The sequence below is a fragment of the Barbatula barbatula genome (genome assembly GCF_947034865.1).
Source record: "Barbatula barbatula genome assembly, chromosome: 12".
Taxonomy (NCBI): domain Eukaryota; kingdom Metazoa; phylum Chordata; class Actinopteri; order Cypriniformes; family Nemacheilidae; genus Barbatula; species Barbatula barbatula.
The window spans coordinates 13,074,363-13,094,157 of NC_136775.1; the positions used below are offsets into that span (position 1 = coordinate 13,074,363).

Consider the following 19,795-nt stretch of genomic DNA (forward strand, 5'->3'; position numbering starts at 1 on the left):
TTTAACTCGTCCAGTCAGTGGCACCAGTGCTCAATTGTTTTGAAACCTCCATCCGCGCCGTGTCATCGTCTCAAGACGGTGGCATTTGCTGTGAGTCACGTTCAGCCTCTCTGTGGTCCAACTTTAATCAATTAGGTTACTATACGACTTGTGCGTTGCAAATCTGTGTGGTTTGTGAGTGAGACTGTCCAGGGGCTATTTTGAACTTGTCATGTATTCATTGTGGAATAAATTGATGATTATTTGGGTTAAAAATGTTTTTCAGGCAAGTGGTCATACAGTTACGGGTCAGCGGCAACAGTCAATCTTTCTGGTTCTGTGTCACTGTCTTCCCCTTTAAGTGTGTGTCTGTATATTGCTCACTGGGACAGTGCACATCTACACCCATTACTCCAGGTGCAGCTTCCCGCACCTGTACAAGTTCCTCTCTGTAATTAGGACGACACAATTATTTTTGGGAGGCGGAGGGGTGACGGAGCAGACAATGGTGTACTTATTCTCTTTTTCTTTCTTTTTCTCCAACTCTTGTGTAATGATAGATTCTTGACTCTTCAAAGCGCACAGGTTTCCTACAAAACTGCTGAGTCAGTTAGGAGAGAAGGGGAGGGTCTCTGTGTGTGTTCACTCTTGAGAAGCAAACCGGGTCTTTTCCTGCATATAAAAGCTTGTCTAATTGTACGCACATGTTTTGTGTGTATTGGTGCATTTATGTTTATCACAGTTCATAAGCATGGACACATATTGGTAAGGACCCCTTGAAGTTGATATTATTCACTGTATACCCACTCCATAACCGTATCCCTCTTTAAAATCCATCTTTTACATAAACGTTGACATTATTAGATTCAAATAAAGCAGAATTTTATGAGCATTGTAAATAGCAACTTCTTTAATGTTCTCACGTGTTGATTGTGGTCTTCTGAAGGTCTGTCTTTATTGCACAATGGGGCTTTCCAGGCTGTGACCCAAATCACCTGATCCTTCAGACAACCAGCTGCTCAGCCACTGTAATATGACAGTGTGTAATATCTTATCTCCTGTTCAAGGGCAAGAAAACATTGCACTGAAACTGAATCTAGTGGTGGTCCAGTGCTGGCATACATGTTTACAATCAAAACGTAGTTGATTTTTCAAGTAGTGTGACTTTCCTGGTATTGCTGGTTAACCAAAGAAGTCTTGTTGGTAAACTATAGTTTAAAATTACAGGTGGAGACTTTGCAGCAAAGTCCAAGTTTTATAATTTTGCCTTTTTTTTACCACAAATGATTTAAAAAGCATGAATGTACTAATGTAATGATGGAGAATGGCTTGGATAATATTGAAGTTCTGCACGAAGTCAGAGCTTTTTTCATTCAACTAATGTATTTATCATTATCTGTGAGTTTATATTTGTCATTAAATTAAACCTTACACTAGTTTTGCTAAGAGATTAAAATATGTGCTACAAAAGGGACAGTTCACCCCAAAATCAAAATTCTGTCTTCATTTATTCCCCCTCGAGTTGTTCCAAATCTGTATACGTTCCTTTGTTCTGTTGAACACAGAGAAAGCTATTTGGAAGAATGCTTGTAACCAACCAGCAGTTCTTGGCCACCATTGGCTACCATAGTATTAAAAATTACAATCGTAGTCAAAAGTGCACTCAGAACTGTTTGCTTTCCTACATTCTTCAAAATATATTTTTTGTGTTCAACAGAACCAAAAAATGTATTAAGCCATCTATCCTACTGTAGTAGTCAATGGTGGCCAGGAACTGTTGCAAGCATTCTTTCAAATATCTTTCTCTGTGTTCATCAGAACAAAGAATGGTAAACAGATTTGCAACAACTTGAGAGTGAGTAAATGAAGTCAGAATTTACATTTTGTTTTGGTGAACTGTTCCTTTAAGTCAAAATGTCTATTACAGAGTATGCGCTAAAATATTTTATATTATGTTAGCAGCATAAGGCATATGTATAAATGGAGACGTGTGTGTGCGCTGTAGATCTACAGCCAGTGCGGTCAGTGAGGTTGAGCTGCCCTGAGTTTCCTACCCTGCTAGTTCAAAGTGTATGTGTGTGTAAGAAAGAAAATCTATCCATGCATATTTGCGAGTGTATTTCTATCCACGAGCGGAGGGGGAGTTAACTGTGTCAGTTTGAATTTACATTCTTAGAGAACCAAATCCTTTCTTGCCTCTGTGTGTATTAGGGAAATGTGGAACGGAGTGTGTTTGCGTGGTCAGTGTGTGTGCATGCATGGGAAAAAGAGAGAGAGCATCTGTGCTCCTGTGTCCGCGTGTGTAGGTTTGAGGTTAGACTCGGGGCTAGTGAAACACCCAAGCTCTCCTCTGGGACAGATTCACTTTCTCCTGCTGCCAGGCTGGTTGCGTCATCGCTACCCACCATATTAGAAGAGCCCTGTGATGTCATAAGGAGAGGTTATCCGCTGGTGGCAGAGTTTACGCACACACGTGCACTCGCTCACATTCTGTTTGTCCGTCTCTCTTTTTCGTGCGTCTTCTCTTCAAATTCTAAACATCGATTACCTCTTGCTCTCCTCCCTACCTTTTCCTCCCTCTCCCTCCATCTCTCATCTAGTTTGTCTCACTCCACCCTAACCTTTGCTCTGCTTTTCTCTCCCCACCTTTCCCCGCCCTCCCTTGATTTTATATTTGCTCTCTTTCAGTTTAGCGTTCCCTTGGAGTCTCCACTTTGGTCTTGGGTTTAGGGGTATCGTCCAAAACGCACACCACACCCCGAGTCTTTCACTTAACCCCTCTTTGCTGTCCTGCATCGTCTCTCTCTCTCTCGGGTCTGGGCAGTGGGGTCAGCGGTGCTGCGGGTTGGAGCTGTGTTCCTACAGACCTGCTTTTCTGTCGCGATTTTGTTCCGTTCTGCGTCATCGTGTTGACTGAGTAGACCCCACACTTACCGGGCAGTCGCGAGCCGAGGCTCAGCCTAACACTGAGCCATGTTAGCGGCTGTAATCTGATGGCTGTGTTTATTTTATGTAGGCTCGCTTTGAAGGCACTGAGAAAGTCTTTGGGCTTTTTGTCCAGCGTTTTGGCTGGCCGCTCAGAGGTGCTTGGAGCGGTAATAGTCAGGAAGAATAATATTTGCATTCGTATTCATTCAAAACATGTTTTTTTCCATATTAGTGTCAGAGAGGGGAGAAAGGGTACAGAAGGGGAGCTCTCTCTCTTTTTTCTCTCTCTAGCTCTCTCTCTGGAGAGAGTATGGGGGGGATCTCTTGGCTTCGGCTTTGGTGGCAACCCTGTGTCCACTCCATCAACCCTTATTACGCCTCCACAATCCCATAATAGGTACTTAACCTCTTCACTGTGTTTGATGCTCATGGCATCACTCACTGTCGCAGGCGCTTTGCCTCGCTCTTCTCTTTAGACTCAAGTTTACAATTCACAAGTTAAAGGAATTGTTCACTTTCAACATACATTTCATGATAATTTACTCACCCCTGTTTTCATCAAAGATGTTTATGTATTTTTTTCTTTAGTCGAAAAGAAATTAAGGTTTTTAATGAAAATATTCCAGGATTATTCTCCATATAGTGGACTTTAATGGACTCCAAATGGTTGAAGGTCAAAGTTACAGTTTCAGTGCAGCTTTTAGGGGCTTTAAACAATACCAGACGATGAATAAGGGTCTTATCTAGTGAAACGATCAGTCACTTTCTAAAAAAAATATAAATGTATATGCTTTATAGACACAATTGCTCGCCTTGCTCTGTTCTGCAAAGCGAGTTCACAACTTAATAATACGTCATTATGTTGAAAAGGTCACGCTTGACGTAGGCGGAAGTACCGAGTCAGTGTTTACAAGTTGAACATGCAAATAGTAAGTCAAACGTGTTTACAAAAAAAGGAAGATAAAAGTTAAAACAATGATGTCAACGATTTTGAACGTGGAGGAGAAGATGAGGTGGATATTTTTGCCCTGCCCTACCAACGTCAAGCGTGACCTTTTCAACATGATTACGTATTACGTGAAGTCGTGTACGCGCTTTGCAGAATAGAGCAAGGCGAGCATATACATTTTTATTTTATTTTAGAAAATTACCGATCATTTCGCTAGAAGAGACCCTTATTCATCCTCTGGTATCGTTTAAAGCCCTTTAAAGCTGCACTGACACTGTAATTTTGACCTTCAACCGTTTGGAGTCCATTGAAGTCCACTATATGGAGAATAATCCTGGAATGTTTTCATCAAAAACCTTAATATCTTTTCGATTTAAGAAACAAATACATAAACATCTTGGATGACAGGAGGGGTGAGTAATATATCATGAAAATGTATGTTGAAAGTGAACATTTCCTTTAAGTGTGCTTTTTTAAGTGTGGCATTACAAAAACTGTACACTTGTAATGCCAAAGAATTTGCAGCTGGGCTACGTACAAGTAGTGCAAATTTTGTTTACAAAAGAAAAGGATGCCTGTAGTGCACAATTAAGTAAAGTTGTATAAATACAAATATACTGGAAAGATTTACAAAAAGCTAAATATCAATGATTTACAATTATATATTTTATATTCTAAAAGATAATTATGATTATATAAGTAATTATGTTCTGTTCAGTAAAACTTAATGATTTGACAAATGATAAGTACAGAGGAGAGGCGCGTTGGCTGTCAACTGTTAGATATGGTGAAGAAAGGACATTTTTGTCGTTTATTCACTTACTGTCATGTTGTTGATACCTCTGGCCTTCTTTGTTCTATGTAACCAAAACACAGACTTCTTTGTGTGTTGTTTTGTGTTCTCTGTTTACAATGGAGTGGATTGTGAACCCCTCTTCATGTTAGCTCTTGACTATTAGATATGGTTAAGATTTGGCATCAACGACACATTTCATGTATGATGAGATTTGCACATCTCACATTATAAACAGAAAAAGCAAAACAAATCTTTTAAAAAGCTGTGTTTCTTAAACAATGAAACCCATTGGGGGTTTGAAGGATATGAAGGTGAGTAAATAGATAATAAAATAATTAAATGATACATTTAGAACTTTGAAAGGATAATTGAATAACTTTGAATAGAAAATACTTTCCATAATTTAGTTTTTTTTATTTATTGTTTTTGTGATTTAGTTTTTATCTTTTCATTGACGTTAATGTGTCAATGACAGTGAAAGGCAAAGATAAAATGGTAGGTGGCTCCCTGTCACTCAGGTGACGGCAGGGCAAAACAAAACAATCTAACTTTATTACAGTCATAACATTTCACAATGTTTTCTTTTTAAACTCTACTTGAAATTACAATGATCCCATAAGCAGTAAAGCGGATGTACTACGTATGCCGTAATCACTATGTGAGCTTATACACGTAACCAATTCGCTTGTGTGTACTTTTCATTTTATAGCATTGTTTAATAATTTTTCTTAGATCTAGTCAATAGGGCCCTTGTGAATGGAGGCATGCTGTAGGTGTGTGTAAAGTCAACAAATCGGTGTGATATCTTTGGAAACCCCTTTGACATCTAAACTCCAGTGATGCTTTCTCATTCAAGTAAATTACAGCATGCCATTTGTAAATCATTGAAGGGGCGTGGCTTGAAACTGAGCCAAATGACAGCTTTCTCTCCACATCAGTTGCTGCTAGGGTAAAGAAAACATTAGACATCTTTTATTCCAGCTTTCATCCGTTCAATCTAAACAGGAGATGACATAGACGCTCCTTCCTCCTGTTCTGTTTAACAATATTACATTATCTAAAAAGGGCATGGAAATTGACGTCTGTTTCTTACTCATTCTTTCTCACGTTAGATAAACCATAGTTACACAGTTTCTGTCCTTTCCCAGATTTGTCTCAGAACTGATCTATGCACATTAGGCCCAAATATAGAAAGACTAATGGCTCTTCTGTCGAAACTGTGTGTGTTCTGGGTGGGAGGCATATGGCATGTGCTTGCCTAAGGCCCGGCACGGTTCAGATGATGACGTAACATCAGGAAACAGGGAAAATCAATCCCGGCGGTCTTGTAATGCAATCCCTCTTTTTAGTCGTTATTGTTGTCGCTCTTATTCTTGTACTTGCCCATATTTTGTAAGTTCATTAATGTAATTCCCGGGTGAATTCGAGGTCATATGTGACTAGTCTAGTCACCTGCTGTGGGTTTAAGAGTTCACAGTGAAAGCCAACAGGTAATGTCTCTGATCTAAAATCTCTCCCAGCTTTGGTGACGGACATACAGAATGTGGTGACACTGATCTGGGATTAGTTCAAGTCGAGTCATGCTGATGTTGTTGTGAATGATCTATTCAGAGGCGTTTGAGTAATGTTGCCCTACTGTACAATGGAATTTCATCAAAGATTTGACTCTTTTTCTCTGGATTATAGTACTCCTAACGCCATGCCCTTCCTCTAATTCATCATTCCTCTGTCCACCCCCTTTGCGAACCGTCTTTTTTCATACTGACATGTCTGCTGTCTTTAAGGGAAATTCCCTCTATCGGTGACTCTGGCATTCCTCACATTCCTTTCATACCTACAAGGATAAAACGATGAAATGTGCTGGTGTGTCTATGAAAGAGTTTAATGGAGCGTAAGATAAAAAGGCGCTGAGTGGGTGGTATTAGTGGATGACAGACACCAGAGTTTTAGCACGAGGCAGTTGTGCTTCATTGATGTCCTGACCGTAGGTGGTTAATTGGACATGTAAACATGCATATAAATATAGACCAGTTACAGATGCATAAATATAGAGCAGTCATTATGACATACGGCATATTTGAGACTGGAATAGGGAGAGAAAGTGAATGAGTAAGATGGAGTGGGATTGTTTCTTTGGAATGTGAAACTGACCGTTCATACGGTAAACTGTGACTTCCTGTTACGTGAAACTGACCTTAAGGTAATTATATTGTTTTTCAAGGGCAGCTAAAATAGTAAGGTGTGTATTTACTTAATTACTTTAAATCTTTAGTCACTTTATAATAATGATATACATTAAGGAAAGCGTAAGGATAAATAAGTCATGTACTTGTATGATAAAAGTTTTCTAAATGTTTGGTTATTTTATTTAAAGGCCTAACTGCCTGTCACAGTGTAAAACTGAAACTTTACTGTAATGAATGATTGACAGGTGAGTAGGCAGTCTTTGGTGTTCCTCGGGGTGTATTTCTGTATCAGTGTCGAAAATCATTCGCAGGCGAAGAGTCATTACATCTGGCAAAACATGAATGGCCAAACAATAGGTTGATAACAGTCCACCAAAGACTGTTAAAAAGTCACATTATATTTTTTGAGCACAAATTTCACAAGCATAGGCATATAATCCCAACAAATTTCAAATAAAAGGACTGTCATAAAATGTAAAAGTGGGGCATAATAGCTTATCAACAGTTCTCCTTTTGATACACGTGTATGTTAATACATTGGTTTTTCATTTGCTGTTTTGAATTATATATATTTCCACAAAATAATATTCTAAATAAAAAACAAATTTTTCTTGTTTTACTTAACTTGTAAGGATCTAATTTTTCTTGTTGTTCAATAAAAATATCTAAAGCAAACAAGAAAAATTCACCTTGTTCGTCAAGTTGCATCAAACTTCCCATTAACAATCTTTTTCCTGTTTTTCCGAACGTAAATATAGTTTAGTGAGGTTTATTCTGCAAAAAGGAAAAAACAATTCACAAACAGGCTATAGTTGGCAGTTTTGCTTCTCACGTAAATGAATGTTTAGATATTCGTCATGAGCCATTTAGAGACACAAGCCGTGTAATTGCTTAACAACACAATGGAAAGCACAAGTTTAACAAAAATCCAGATCCAGAGCTCATCCCGTTGGTTGGCATTAGTCACACTACTGACAGCACGAGAATGTGCGTGCATTGCAGTCCAAAGTGTGCCCTCTTGCATATTGCTGGGGTCATGGTGTAAACCTATGTGGGACAAGCCAATGACGTCAGACCATTCCCCAATCTTTTGTCTCCCCTGTACGACACATTCACGCTTTCTTTCTCTCCTTCCCACTGTCTTACTATCGGTTGACATCAACTGTCCACCATATCTCATCCTGTTCCATGTCCCTCCTTTCCTCCTTACTCATGCGTTTTTCAGCCGCGAGATTCCTCTCAAGGAAAAAAAACACACCAAAAACCTTGGTGTGACGCAGGAGGATGGCGAAAGGGGGTCCAGTAAGGGGAGTGTCCAGTGCAGTCCAGTGTGTGCAACAGAAGGCCTCCAGTAAGGGGGAGGATAATGAGTTTGGCCTTTGAGCAGCTTGTGACGCTGCTCTCTTGTGAGGTATCAGATGAGCCTGACAAAGACCATGAGAATGCAAAACGTCTCTTGCTGTCTGTCTCCTTGGTGCCTTTTTTAGTTACAAAGAATGTGCTAAAAATTGACCCATTCATGTTCTTTTCTCTTTTTTACTAGTTTACTGTAAACTTCATCATTTAAAACTTTTTTGGACTGCACCAGTGAAGTTCCATATACAGAAAGATAGAGAGAAAGCGAGATCAGTGTAATGACCAAGTCTGTTTACATATTTCACTGATGGTTCCATCCGCTTGTTTTTGTTGTTGTTATTGTTGAGCAGCCCCCGGTTTATGTTCAGCCCTCTCCTTTAACACCTACTCTTCCGCTTAGATGACGAGAGATGAAGAGACAGTGAAAGATGGAGAGATGGTAAAACAGATGGTTAAGGGAGAAGGCTCTAGGTCGACAGAGAAACAGACAGACATAGAGACAGGGAGATGCTGAGAGATACAGCAAGACTGGGAGTCAGCAGGCGATAATGTTTTGACATCTAAGTCCAGATGCAATAATATATTTCATTCTTTATATTTAGTGCATAGTTATTGTAACCACTTTTGTGGTTAGGTTTTGTGGTTAGGTTTATCTCTCTTTGAATCCCTAATACCTAAACCTAACAATTACCTATAAGCAATAATTTAGGAGGCAAAAGTTATGGTTTATAGATTTTAATAATAAGAATCGGATCCCAATCCAAAATTTGAAAACACATTATATTGAGCCTTTAATATAAAATAGGAATAAGAGAGATCTTCAATTACATTTTTTGTAGTCACACCAGAGGACACTTCACGGGTCACTGTTCTGAATTAAATACTAGATATTAAAAATATAAAACATTTTAGGCATAAATATTAAATAGTTCAGTATCATAAGGTAAAATAAGTAGACAGGACCCATCTCAACCCTAGACAGGACACATACAATGACAGGTGAGGAAAGAATGTTTAAACAGACCGAAAGAGACGGTTAGCATTTTTGTATCCGTGTGCGTTTGTTTTTAACAGACCAAACTGTAGTCTGCAAAATGTTAACATGCTCATGAGATGGACAGATGAGACGAAGGGAGAGGGGAAGAGTCTGGACAGTATGGAAACACTTGCCCAACCTGTAAAATGTTCCTTGTGTGGGTTGTCATCCCTCTTCATTTTATTACATTACTGTCCTCCTACTTGCCTTCCATTCTGTTTGTCTCTCACACGCTTTTATTCTCTCGTATTGATAATGATTATTGTCATTCATTTTTTAGTTCATGTTAACAATATGGAATGGTTTTCAATTCGCCTGTTATCATTCTCTGTTCTGTGAATAGATTCAGTTTCTTTGAAATAGTTTACAATACAGTTTCTTGAAATAGTTTATTTCACCTACTGACCTGACCACTCAGCCACTCTTAATATAACCGTAATGTCTTCCAGCAAACAGCTTGCATTAGAGTGTGTGTGCTTGTGTGCGTCAGGGTATTATATCAGAACACTCCTGCCAAGCTCCGAGAGCCGGAAGACAGCTACTAACACGGATGATTTACAACTACTCATTACAGTTTAGGAGAATTTTCGTAAAGCAGATTGAGTGAGTGTTGGTACGTGTCTGTTACGATCCAGTAAGTTATACAATATAACCATGGCCATCCTAGTTTTCCAGGCTTCGAGAAGATTAAATGTTCTTTAGTTGTGTGTATAACTTTAACTACCCTTTATGTGTGTGTGGGGTGGCAAAGCGTGGTGCAAGATTTACTCGTGATTGGACATTGACACTATTTGCGTTTTCATGCATCCATGCACGTGTGTTTGCAGCATTGTGAGAAGTATTCTGAGACGTCACTTTATTACTCAATGACTTTCTCCCTGCAGTGTGTCATTCTTTCTCAGCCCCCCCCCCCCCCTTGTCTTTCCCATAGAGCTATTAACACACTCAGTTGCTCTCTGACGTCCATGAGGGGTACAGGGGTTGGAAAAGGTGAGGTTGCCAGATTGTGTCTGGTTAGGACACATCCCTCAGTTCTGCAGTCAGAAAAGGTCAAAGGACACAACAACTTCCTGTCATAATGATCTTGTTATTTTACTTTATTCAAACAGTCTCCCACACACATTCATCTTATAAGAGTCACTCTCACTTTTGTTTTCGTATAGTGAAATACCCTCCGGGATATTGTGCGAGACGGGAAATAAATTATTGCTTTATATCAGATCATGCTTCTGCAGGTATTCTTCCTGTTTGTCAGTTCGATGTCACACTTGCTTCTCTGCCAACTGTTGATATTTGTGTGTGTGTTCAGGACTGAGGCAGAGATAGGCAATGTCTTGCTTGTAAAACATCATAAGTTGATGGCCTAACCGCCGCTGTGTTTTGAATTTCTGGAGAACAGAGCAACATTAAACAAGGTTTCTGATGAGTAATGGACTTTAAACATCCTCACTTTATCAAGTTGTTACCTATTTAGACTGGTAGAAACTTGTTCCATAACAGTGACTAATAAGTTTACGAATATTCATGCCACCCCGCACCCACACCTACATAATTTGAAACATTCCTAAAATGCGTTTCTAAATGCGTTTTCTATTTTGAGTCTGCTAACTCAACGGCTCTACAATTAATGCTCTTAATTGCACATGCAGTCTGACAATAAAAAACAAAATGGTCTTAATCGGCAGTTCAATCACCACCATTTGGGTAAAGGTCAAATTATTTTCACAGTGAATCTTGGGGCACAGTCCACTGAACCACCGGCACCGACAAACAGACTAAAATACACAGTTTACTCACATTTCATTTCTTTCATTTTATTTCATATTTTACTCCGGTCCTTCTGAAACTTTGCATCTCGATATTTCGTAATTTTTATTGCCATAAATCATTAATATTAGTCCTCCTTTATGTTTGCCAATATCCAACCAATAAAAAGTATGAAAAGGGCTTGTCAACTTTGACAATACAGTATTTATTTATTTGAAAATGTGTTTCATGAAAAACAGCCAATTTGGACATCCAAGGTTTTGGAAGGACAGCGATGATATGCATGTTTTAAAACTTTTCAAGGAAAAAAAACATACATTTAAGTTAGTTTATTACACAAAGGCTCCATAAGGCTGTAGAAAATGTATGTAATATAATATAATAGATAATTAATACAATATTGATGCAGCTGGTCTTTATTCACTTTCTGAGGTTTGTGAGGCATTCAGCTAAGCTTCTCTTATTGTGTGTCACAGAAGAAAAAAGTGGAATGAGTAAACAATTAAACTTTTTGGATTTATGAAAATGTTTACATTTGCAATTCAATGCACAGCAGAAATAGACATTTTGTATCGATTTAAAACCGAATTCAACCATGTAATTCTCTCACTGAGCCTGCTGTCCATTCCTGAGAACACAAAGCTTTTCAACATTAGTTCTCAAACTCAGCATTTTAACCACCTGTTGAAATTCATTAGTGCCTTAATTATTCAATTAAGCTTCTGCCCTTTAGCCTGAGGTGTTGACACATCAAAGGAAGCCTTTAAATAAAGACAACATTTCTAGCTTGTAAGTATGTTGGGCATTGAAACCGTGTGTGTATTATTGTGTCCTGCTGTGTGTATGTCATGAATGGTGGTCTGGCAGTGTGTAAATGTGAACTGGAAGACCAGCACATAATGACTGTGTGTATGTCTCATAATGGGGGATATTACAGTAATGAGGTACCAGGATGTCTGGCCACCTATTGGTCCCCACCTGTGTCTCACTTCCCCCGTGATCAAGGTGCGTGTGTGCTGGTGTGTAATGTCTGGGAGTTTTTTGACCGGACAGATCAGACTACTGGTCCTGTGCAGCGAAGTGATGGACTGAATGAACATCAGGACCACACAGTCACATACAGCAGAGCACTAACACCCACACACATAATCAACCACACGCCCTTTAGATTACGGATTTAAACGCTCACCATCAACCGCCAAAGAGACCCCCATCAGGGCACGCAGGCAGAGAGAGTCAGTGAGTGACTAACCTCACTCTTTCTTTTATTCTTTTCCCAGCTGTGTCTTCAAACAAGTCTTTGATGTGGGAAATTAAAAGAGCGAGTGTGTCAATATCTCCCACCATCGCTCCCGCACACTCATCCATTTCCCTTCCTTCCATCTCTTCCTTTCTGCTCCCTTTTTTCTTTATGACTGACCCAACAAAACCAGACTGTGACCCTGCAACCACATTACCTTCTCACACCCTGTGTGTACAGTATGTGTGTGTAAGAGAGTGAGAAAATGAAAGGCAATGTGTGAAGACCGTTTTTGCATATGTACACGTCGGAGTGTGTGTGTGTGTGTGCACGCGCGCAGGGATGTAGTGACCATCATGGCTTGCGGGATGCCTTTTTAATGAACTATGGGAAGTGACCGAAGATTGGGAGAGAGGGATGAATGGGGTTCAAACCCATGTGCACAACTGCTCTTAAGATCATTCCCCTAATTTTGGGGTTATAATCATTCCCATACCTTCGTGAATTCCAGGATTCCCCACACGCTTTTCAAATTATAACTCCCTTATTTATGTGTTAAATTGTGAGTTTGCTAAATCTTTAAAGGTTTGCTATTAATGCCGCATTTGTGTATTTAGGGTTGCATTAACCCCTCGCCCATACTTTCTCTGTCTGGAAACTCCTCTATGCTTCTTCTGCAACACTGTGCCATGCTTTATTGCATGTGACTCCATGTTTCCAGCGCCATGTACTGGTTTCTGTATATGCTAAATTAACCGTCCCCCTCTTTCTCCCTCTCTCTCTGTCTGTCTGTCTCTCTCTCTCACTCTTGAAGGGTTAGTGCTAATGTTCTGCAAGGCCCCTAACTGTTACTATGCAACACTTACAGGCCTCACTATGCAACACCTTTCATTTTTATTCCCTCTCTCACTCTTTCCTTTACCCCGGAGAGAAAGAAGGGGGAGCGTCAGAGAATAAAAAAACACTTGGAAAGGGTGGAAATAACAGCCTGCTGTCTCACGAGCGAAGTTTGAAAAGGTGTGTGTATATGGTAAATGTGTGCAATGCTACAGTATGTTTTAGAAAACACGTCCTGCTCTATAGCTTCCCCCATACATTCAAATGCAAATGTTTATTTATTCCTAATATAACGGATTTGAAAGAAAAACAGAACCGAGTTATGAAACCAGATTGACTGATATAAAATGAAACAATGGGCTTTTTAAACTTTTGCTGTGATTGAGGGAGAGAGGGGAAGAGATCTGCAGATGAGAAGATAAAAAGATGGATGATTTGATTGGCACAGATGGTTTAACGGGACGGGGCAGAGGAAGAGAGATAGTAGCAGGATGGACGAGGAGAGATAGTCGTAGAAAATGGAACTGCCAGAGAGAGAGAGAGAGAGAGAGAGAGAGAGAGAGAGAGAGGGGAAAAAATAAAACAACGAAACTTTTTTCTTTCAAAAAAATCGCAAAAGGAGACACAGACAGCCGAGGGGAGGGGGCGCGCGCTCAGTAGAAGGCGCGCTCGCGCATGTGAGAGTGTTTTTATGAATGAAGTGGTGACTCAGGATGTGTCATACCCCCGTCTTTATAAAGGAAGTTTTAAACAAGCCTAAACATTTCACTTCGCGAAAAATTAGACTTACACTCGCATCCCTCTCTGTCTCTCCCTCCATACACCTCTCTGTCCCTCACCGTGTATCTTTCCATCCTCAGCCGCGTTTATTAAAACTAAACAACACATTGGGACTGAATAGAGCCTTTATCTGGGAGCAACTTTTGCTGCTTTTTTTTCTTGTTCTCGCTCATTCTGCACTTTTGCCATTCATTCATTTTCCTCCGCACCTCGCACTCTAACTCTGTAAACTGCTGTCTCGAGCCGTTAACGCGGACGCAGGGAGAGAGAGAGAGAGCGAGATACGAACTTTGGGAGCACGTGACAATATCTGGAGCTTCATTTATTTATTATCTTTTTACCTTTTTATTTATTTATTTATTTATTCATCCGCTTATTTATTTGCAACGTATCCACTTTTTTATCAAGGACCTGGACAAATATGAAATGTAAGTGTCAATTTATTTTTTCTTTTCGTTATATTTTACGTTTTTATATTACTTTTGAGTAATCGTCACGAATCTGTTGTAGGCTATAGTGGCACTTGTGGCTTTAAGTCAGCAAATCTCCGCTTTGTCATTAAATCACTTACTCTTTTGTGAAGCCACTTGTGTCGCCAGAATAAACAATGTCAGCTATAATCCTTGAAGTGACAAGATGTGTTTCTTATTTTTGGTGTGATTGATAAATCTGATCTTTGTATGTATTGCTAGTGTTAATGGGTGAGTTTGACAGGATAATGATCCGAGTCACTGGCGGTTAGTTCATTAGACACGCATTATCATGTCGCCATGGATCAAGTGTTTTTCGCTCGAGGCGCACAGCGGCGCTCAAGTCTGATGAAGGACCGCTACTTCTAGTATGATGTAACATATTCACCGTGATTTCCTTCTTCGAGAGATGAAAACAGTGTCCGCGGGCACAGAATAACGATATGGTTTTGGACGTGTGGAAACATCGTCCCGCTGTAACTGTGTCAGATGCTCCTGGGACGGACCCAGGAATGTTGTGTGCCTGCAGGCATGCGTCTAATGTAACGACCCATGATCTGTTTTATTCCTCAGTACTGGGCGAATCCTCTTCATCTCTGCTCCTGTCGCTGCTGTTGGCTCAGCTGCATCTGTTAACGTCGGCCTTCCCATCCCGAAGAATTCATACAGATTTTGACAAGCTGACCAATCAGACCAGGCACCTTCTCAAGCTGACTCAGGATCTGCTGGTGAGTTGAACGCAGGACTTTATCAGTGGCAGCAGTCCACATGCTTAACCAGGAAAGGAAGTTCACTGTGTACTCACATGTTGATAATAATCAGATTGATCATCTTGATCGAACTGGAAGCTTGCTGAGAGATGGCCGGGCTGCAGTTATACCCTTCGCAAAGATGTGTGGCCTTATCTCTCTTCTCGCCGTTCTGTCCCACACAAACATCCACAGATACTCGCTGTTTGCTTTCCTTCAGCTGGCTCATATTAATCACGGCGAGAGGCGAGATAGCAGATCGCGGTGGCTTTGAGTTCATGTAGGAGCAGATAAGGCTCATTACTGAAGCGTATCTGACGAAAAATAACAGATCTGTGGATTCAGGCCCAGCGGCAGGCACAACATCCCAGACCTTATCAAAGCAATGTAACATTTGTAAACTTTCAAATTTATGAGATTGAGCCTTAAGGATGGGGGTACATGTGATATGAATGGCTCAGAATCGAACCATCTGTGACAACAAGCAAGGGTTGAGGGATGGCTGTCATGCCATGAGCTTTGGTTAGGTTTCGTGGTTGCTAAGTGATGGAGATCCATATTTTGGGGGGTTTTAACACAAATTGCTCCCCTCACATCTCTGAGGCCTCCCTTTCCTACCTCTCTCTGCGGAAACATAAACAGATCCTTGTTCCTATGGTACCTGGAGGTACTGTTTACCACCTTGATTAAAGCACGTGGCACAGAAATGTGAACTGTACAGTGCCACCTTCTACGCAGTCCTAGCCTAATAGCATAGTATGAGTTATAGGGTGCTATTGTGTTTTTTAGTATTTTGCCTTTTTGTTCACAATGGATGGTCTGCATTTACTTAGTTGTGCATCTTCGCATTTCGTTTCCAATCACCATGTTCTTGAGGTGGCCACATATCCGAGTTCAACCTTTGCTAAAATTAAACAGAATAGCACTGTGGGAAGTGATTGCAATGATGTGGTTGTGTGCCAATGTGTGTTGTTAAATGGGTGTTTAGCATCTGCTGGCGTGTGTATGTATACCAGATGTTACAGCGGAGAACTTTATCAAAGACCCCACTGGTGACAAAAGGCCCCAACGCGCTTTGAACAATATTTTGTTAGTTCTTCAATGACATGAAGCATTTATTTTGGTTTCTTTTCTTCTTGCACGGAGTTCCACTTTACAGGGGTCAAGTCTAGGAAAGAAAAATAGAACGGGAGTCAACGGAAAGTCCCCGCAAGAAAGCTGTAAAACCGTGTGCGTATGCACAGAACGTGTTACTGTTAGGTGGCGAGAGTCTATATACATGCCGTGTTTGTATGACTGCGTGTGCGTGCCCGTGCGAGCGTGCACGTTGTAAATAGTTGTGGTCTGTGTAGGTGTGGGGCCGTTTGTTTAGCTTTCGGTCTCCACAGCAAAGTGTCCTGATAAAAATCGGTCTGATTTATCACATTCCATATTTGCATTCAGGAAGACAGGAGGAGGGAGTGGACAAGAATAAGCTGAGTGCGGTCATAATCTAAATAGAAGGACAATAACCAAGAAGACGGGACCAGAAGAGATAAAGAGATCAGAGAGCCCTTTGGTGATTGTCTAAGATGTAGAAAGATGAAACTTTAGCACCGAGGAAAGAAGTGACGACAAGGATTGATGAAGGATGAAGTCAGGGATGAAGTGTGTCATCATTTGGCTTGCACGCTGGAGCCTTACAGATAGAGAAACTCTATGAAGAGCAGGCATATACAAAACAACATCTAGGGGAAAAAACACATACCTCCAAACTGTGAGTCGCAACGGAAAGCTGGCTTGAGCACGAGACGGCTCCTGTTTTCATCATGTTAACTTCTGATTGGAAGATAGTGTTGTTTTCCTCTTCTGATGAGGATACACCTGTTGCTTAAAACAGACGTTATCAGCACGAGTTACACAGTGGCTTACATAAATAACCCTTTGACTTGTAAACACTCAATTTATGTGCATTAGGGAGCATGCACGTTCGGATCATGTAATGCATTCTCTAAACACCTACTGAGCATCGTCAAAATCTATTTCTATCTCCCTCTAGTGGCCAACGTGAACTTTGCCTCCATACAAAGATCGGCCATACGTCATGGCACCTTTTTTTAGTCCTGACCCTGGAGTTTCCCTGCAGCCTAGTGTTGTCTATTCCACTTCAAACTCCTTAGTCATTGCATATGTTGTTATTCCTCCTCTAGAAAACATCCTGTGGCTTCAGGTCACAAACCTTTATTGTCGAGGTTAGGAAGTTAAAGCTTGGGGGACTTCTGGTCTATGTAATTCTGTGGTGGTGCTAGTGGAAGCCAGTCGTTCCTGGGACAACTTTTGCTCTTTTGTTTTGTTTGTAGAGTTCAAAGTTGGGGTTCAACCTTATAGTTTAAAGCTCCTTGAGTGTGACCATTGGAAATTCTCAAAGTGCCATGACACAGTTTTGTGGACAATGTTTCCTGTCGAAATATGTGTGAGCAGTTTTATATTTTTATTGATACCTGTGGTGTCCTTTCTTCTGTCTTTCAGAAAGATCCAGTGTTTGGCACAGATTTTGACCACCACAGATTCAAGTCTCTTCCAGCGATTAGTAACAGAGTCAGTGACCTTAATAGTCTGGAGGTGTGTATGAGAGTAAATACGTTTTTATACAGGCTAATTATTATTTTACTATACTTCTATTCGTACAATGTATCATGTAAATTGTATGCATTTGAAAGATGATGTAATTTGCATTAAAAAAGGACAATTTGTTTTGATAAATGTTTTTCACTTTCTATCTCTCAAACACAGTTCAAGCCTGCTCTTTCTCAGCTCCATGCAGATCTAAAGTCCTTTGAGCACCATTTTGAGTGGCTGAACAAAATAACACGCAAACAGCACCACAGCTCAGTACCCAAGCTGACAGACATGATCTCCCACATTAAGAGCCTAATAAACTCCTTACAGCGTCAGGTAAAAGTCCGAAACACATACATCTCTTTCTATAAGCAAGCACCATGTACCACTGAGAATTAAAAATAAAGATTTATATATTTGTATCAAAAATACATGTGGTGATTTTTTTAAATTTTTTTAATGTCTTGTCTTTGTGAACTTTCAGATGACACGAGCAGAGGCTCCCAGGATCCCCATCCCCTCTCCCTCGCTCCCACCCAATCCCTCCTTCCACTGGGAGGTGGTTCAGTCATCTCAGGAACTCCTGCAGCAGTTCAGGCTCTTCTGTGATTGGGCCTCACGAGTGTTCCTTACTCTTAAATCTAGATCACCAGCATGAGAAACCTCTATGGTGTAGTGCAAACAACAGTGGAGAATAAACGGCCAGGATTCAAAGACCCACTGCAGCCAATTCCTTGATCGGCTTGACCGACTGAACCAGTAAGGCAACAGTAGTGATGAAATGAACATGCTGCCGTCTTAAGCCCACTGGCACATTGCACCAGGAGTTCAAACTTAAAGACTAATGTCACCTGTCTGGACATATGGTCTTCATATCAGTCTGAGGCCTGATCAGTGAAAGAGTCTGATCATGAACTACACTTTAGTCGACACCCTGCTTCTGACGCTTCATTTAACCTTCATTTGCTTTTCTTTTATTCAATTCATTTTCAGACCTATTTGTTATTTATGTATTTATTTATTTATTAATTAGTTATTTATTTGATATTATTTATTTGATTTATCGATAAATATGTCAAGCAGATTATGTCAACATTCAGTTAGGAAGTAAATTTATTTTTTCTTTCTTTGATTTCTGTCGCCAGCTTCTCCTCTACCACAACAAACCACATTTTATAACTTCCGTGTCTCTTATTAAACGTTTTGTTTTTCTTATTGTCATCATCTCCTTTTCACTGTTACCTGGTCACAATACTCTGCCACTAAATGTAGCAATATCTTTGGGAGTTTAATGTGCTGAATGAGAGAATAAGCACTGACCTGAACTCTGCTCGTATTTATTTTTTGTTGTTCTCTTCATTTGCACAATATAGTGGAGTTTGTTTAATCTTTTCTGTGATTCGCAAACAAGTTTTGATAAAACAAGCAACGCAAGCAAGCATTCTCATCAATGAGAAAGAGACGACCCAAGACTTAAAATACTGTGTATTGTGAAACGTTGGTACTGTACAGCAGTACATACATGCTCCCGAATGTAAATTGGTGTATACAATGCAATTATGTATAATATAGGCTACTTTTCTATAATATAAGGTTCAGTGCTTTATCAATGTGTCGCAAAATCAAAATTGTTACATTCCTCCCTCTTTATTAAGATTTTGATACAGTATTTACTATTTATTTATATTATTGTTGCGGTTTTTAGTAATAATTTTTATAATAGTTATTATTTTCAAATTATTTATTTTCACTCATCTGAAGTCAGACATCTGTTTTGTACTTTTATACTTCTTATTATCAATCATCTCTGTTTAGGTCAGTTTCCATGTCTGGAGGTTTCTACAGACATGTGCACTAAAACATTTAGAAACTGATTTGGGGCGGTTTTCCGGACAGGGCACACCCGCAATGTTTCTTTGAAAAGAATGTTTTTAAAAACACAGTATATATCCTAATTTAACTAAGGCCTAGCGCTGCTTTAAAATAACCCCTGTCCAGGAAACCGACCCTTTGTGTTCAACTGTTTGCCTTGTGTTGTGAGAGCCAATAAAGAAATATAATATATCTGGTTGTTGGTTGTCTTAAAGGAAATGCTACACCACACAATTAGATGCATCAATGGTT

The 19,795-nt window shown here is 40.0% G+C and overlaps 1 protein-coding gene across 1 annotated transcript; it reads left to right on the forward strand.

Annotated features, from left to right (window-relative positions):
- Positions 1-13,977: 13,977 nt before the first annotated feature.
- On the forward strand, positions 13,978-19,705 carry il11a (interleukin 11a). The gene is made up of 5 exons (XM_079468722.1): positions 13,978-14,282; positions 14,898-15,052; positions 17,582-17,674; positions 17,846-18,007; positions 18,156-19,705. The coding sequence occupies exons 1-5, from the start codon at positions 14,276-14,278 to the stop codon at positions 18,327-18,329; spliced, it is 591 nt and encodes a 196-aa protein (XP_079324848.1). The 5' UTR covers positions 13,978-14,275; the 3' UTR covers positions 18,330-19,705.
- Positions 19,706-19,795: the final 90 nt, after the last annotated feature.

Bases quoted from the DNA above. Each gene is read 5' to 3' on its own strand.
- il11a (XM_079468722.1), top strand. The intron at 17,675-17,845 runs GTGTGTATGAGA...TCTCAAACACAG, and splicing joins GTGACCTTAATAGTCTGGAG to TTCAAGCCTGCTCTTTCTCA. The intron at 18,008-18,155 runs GTAAAAGTCCGA...GTGAACTTTCAG, and splicing joins TAAACTCCTTACAGCGTCAG to ATGACACGAGCAGAGGCTCC.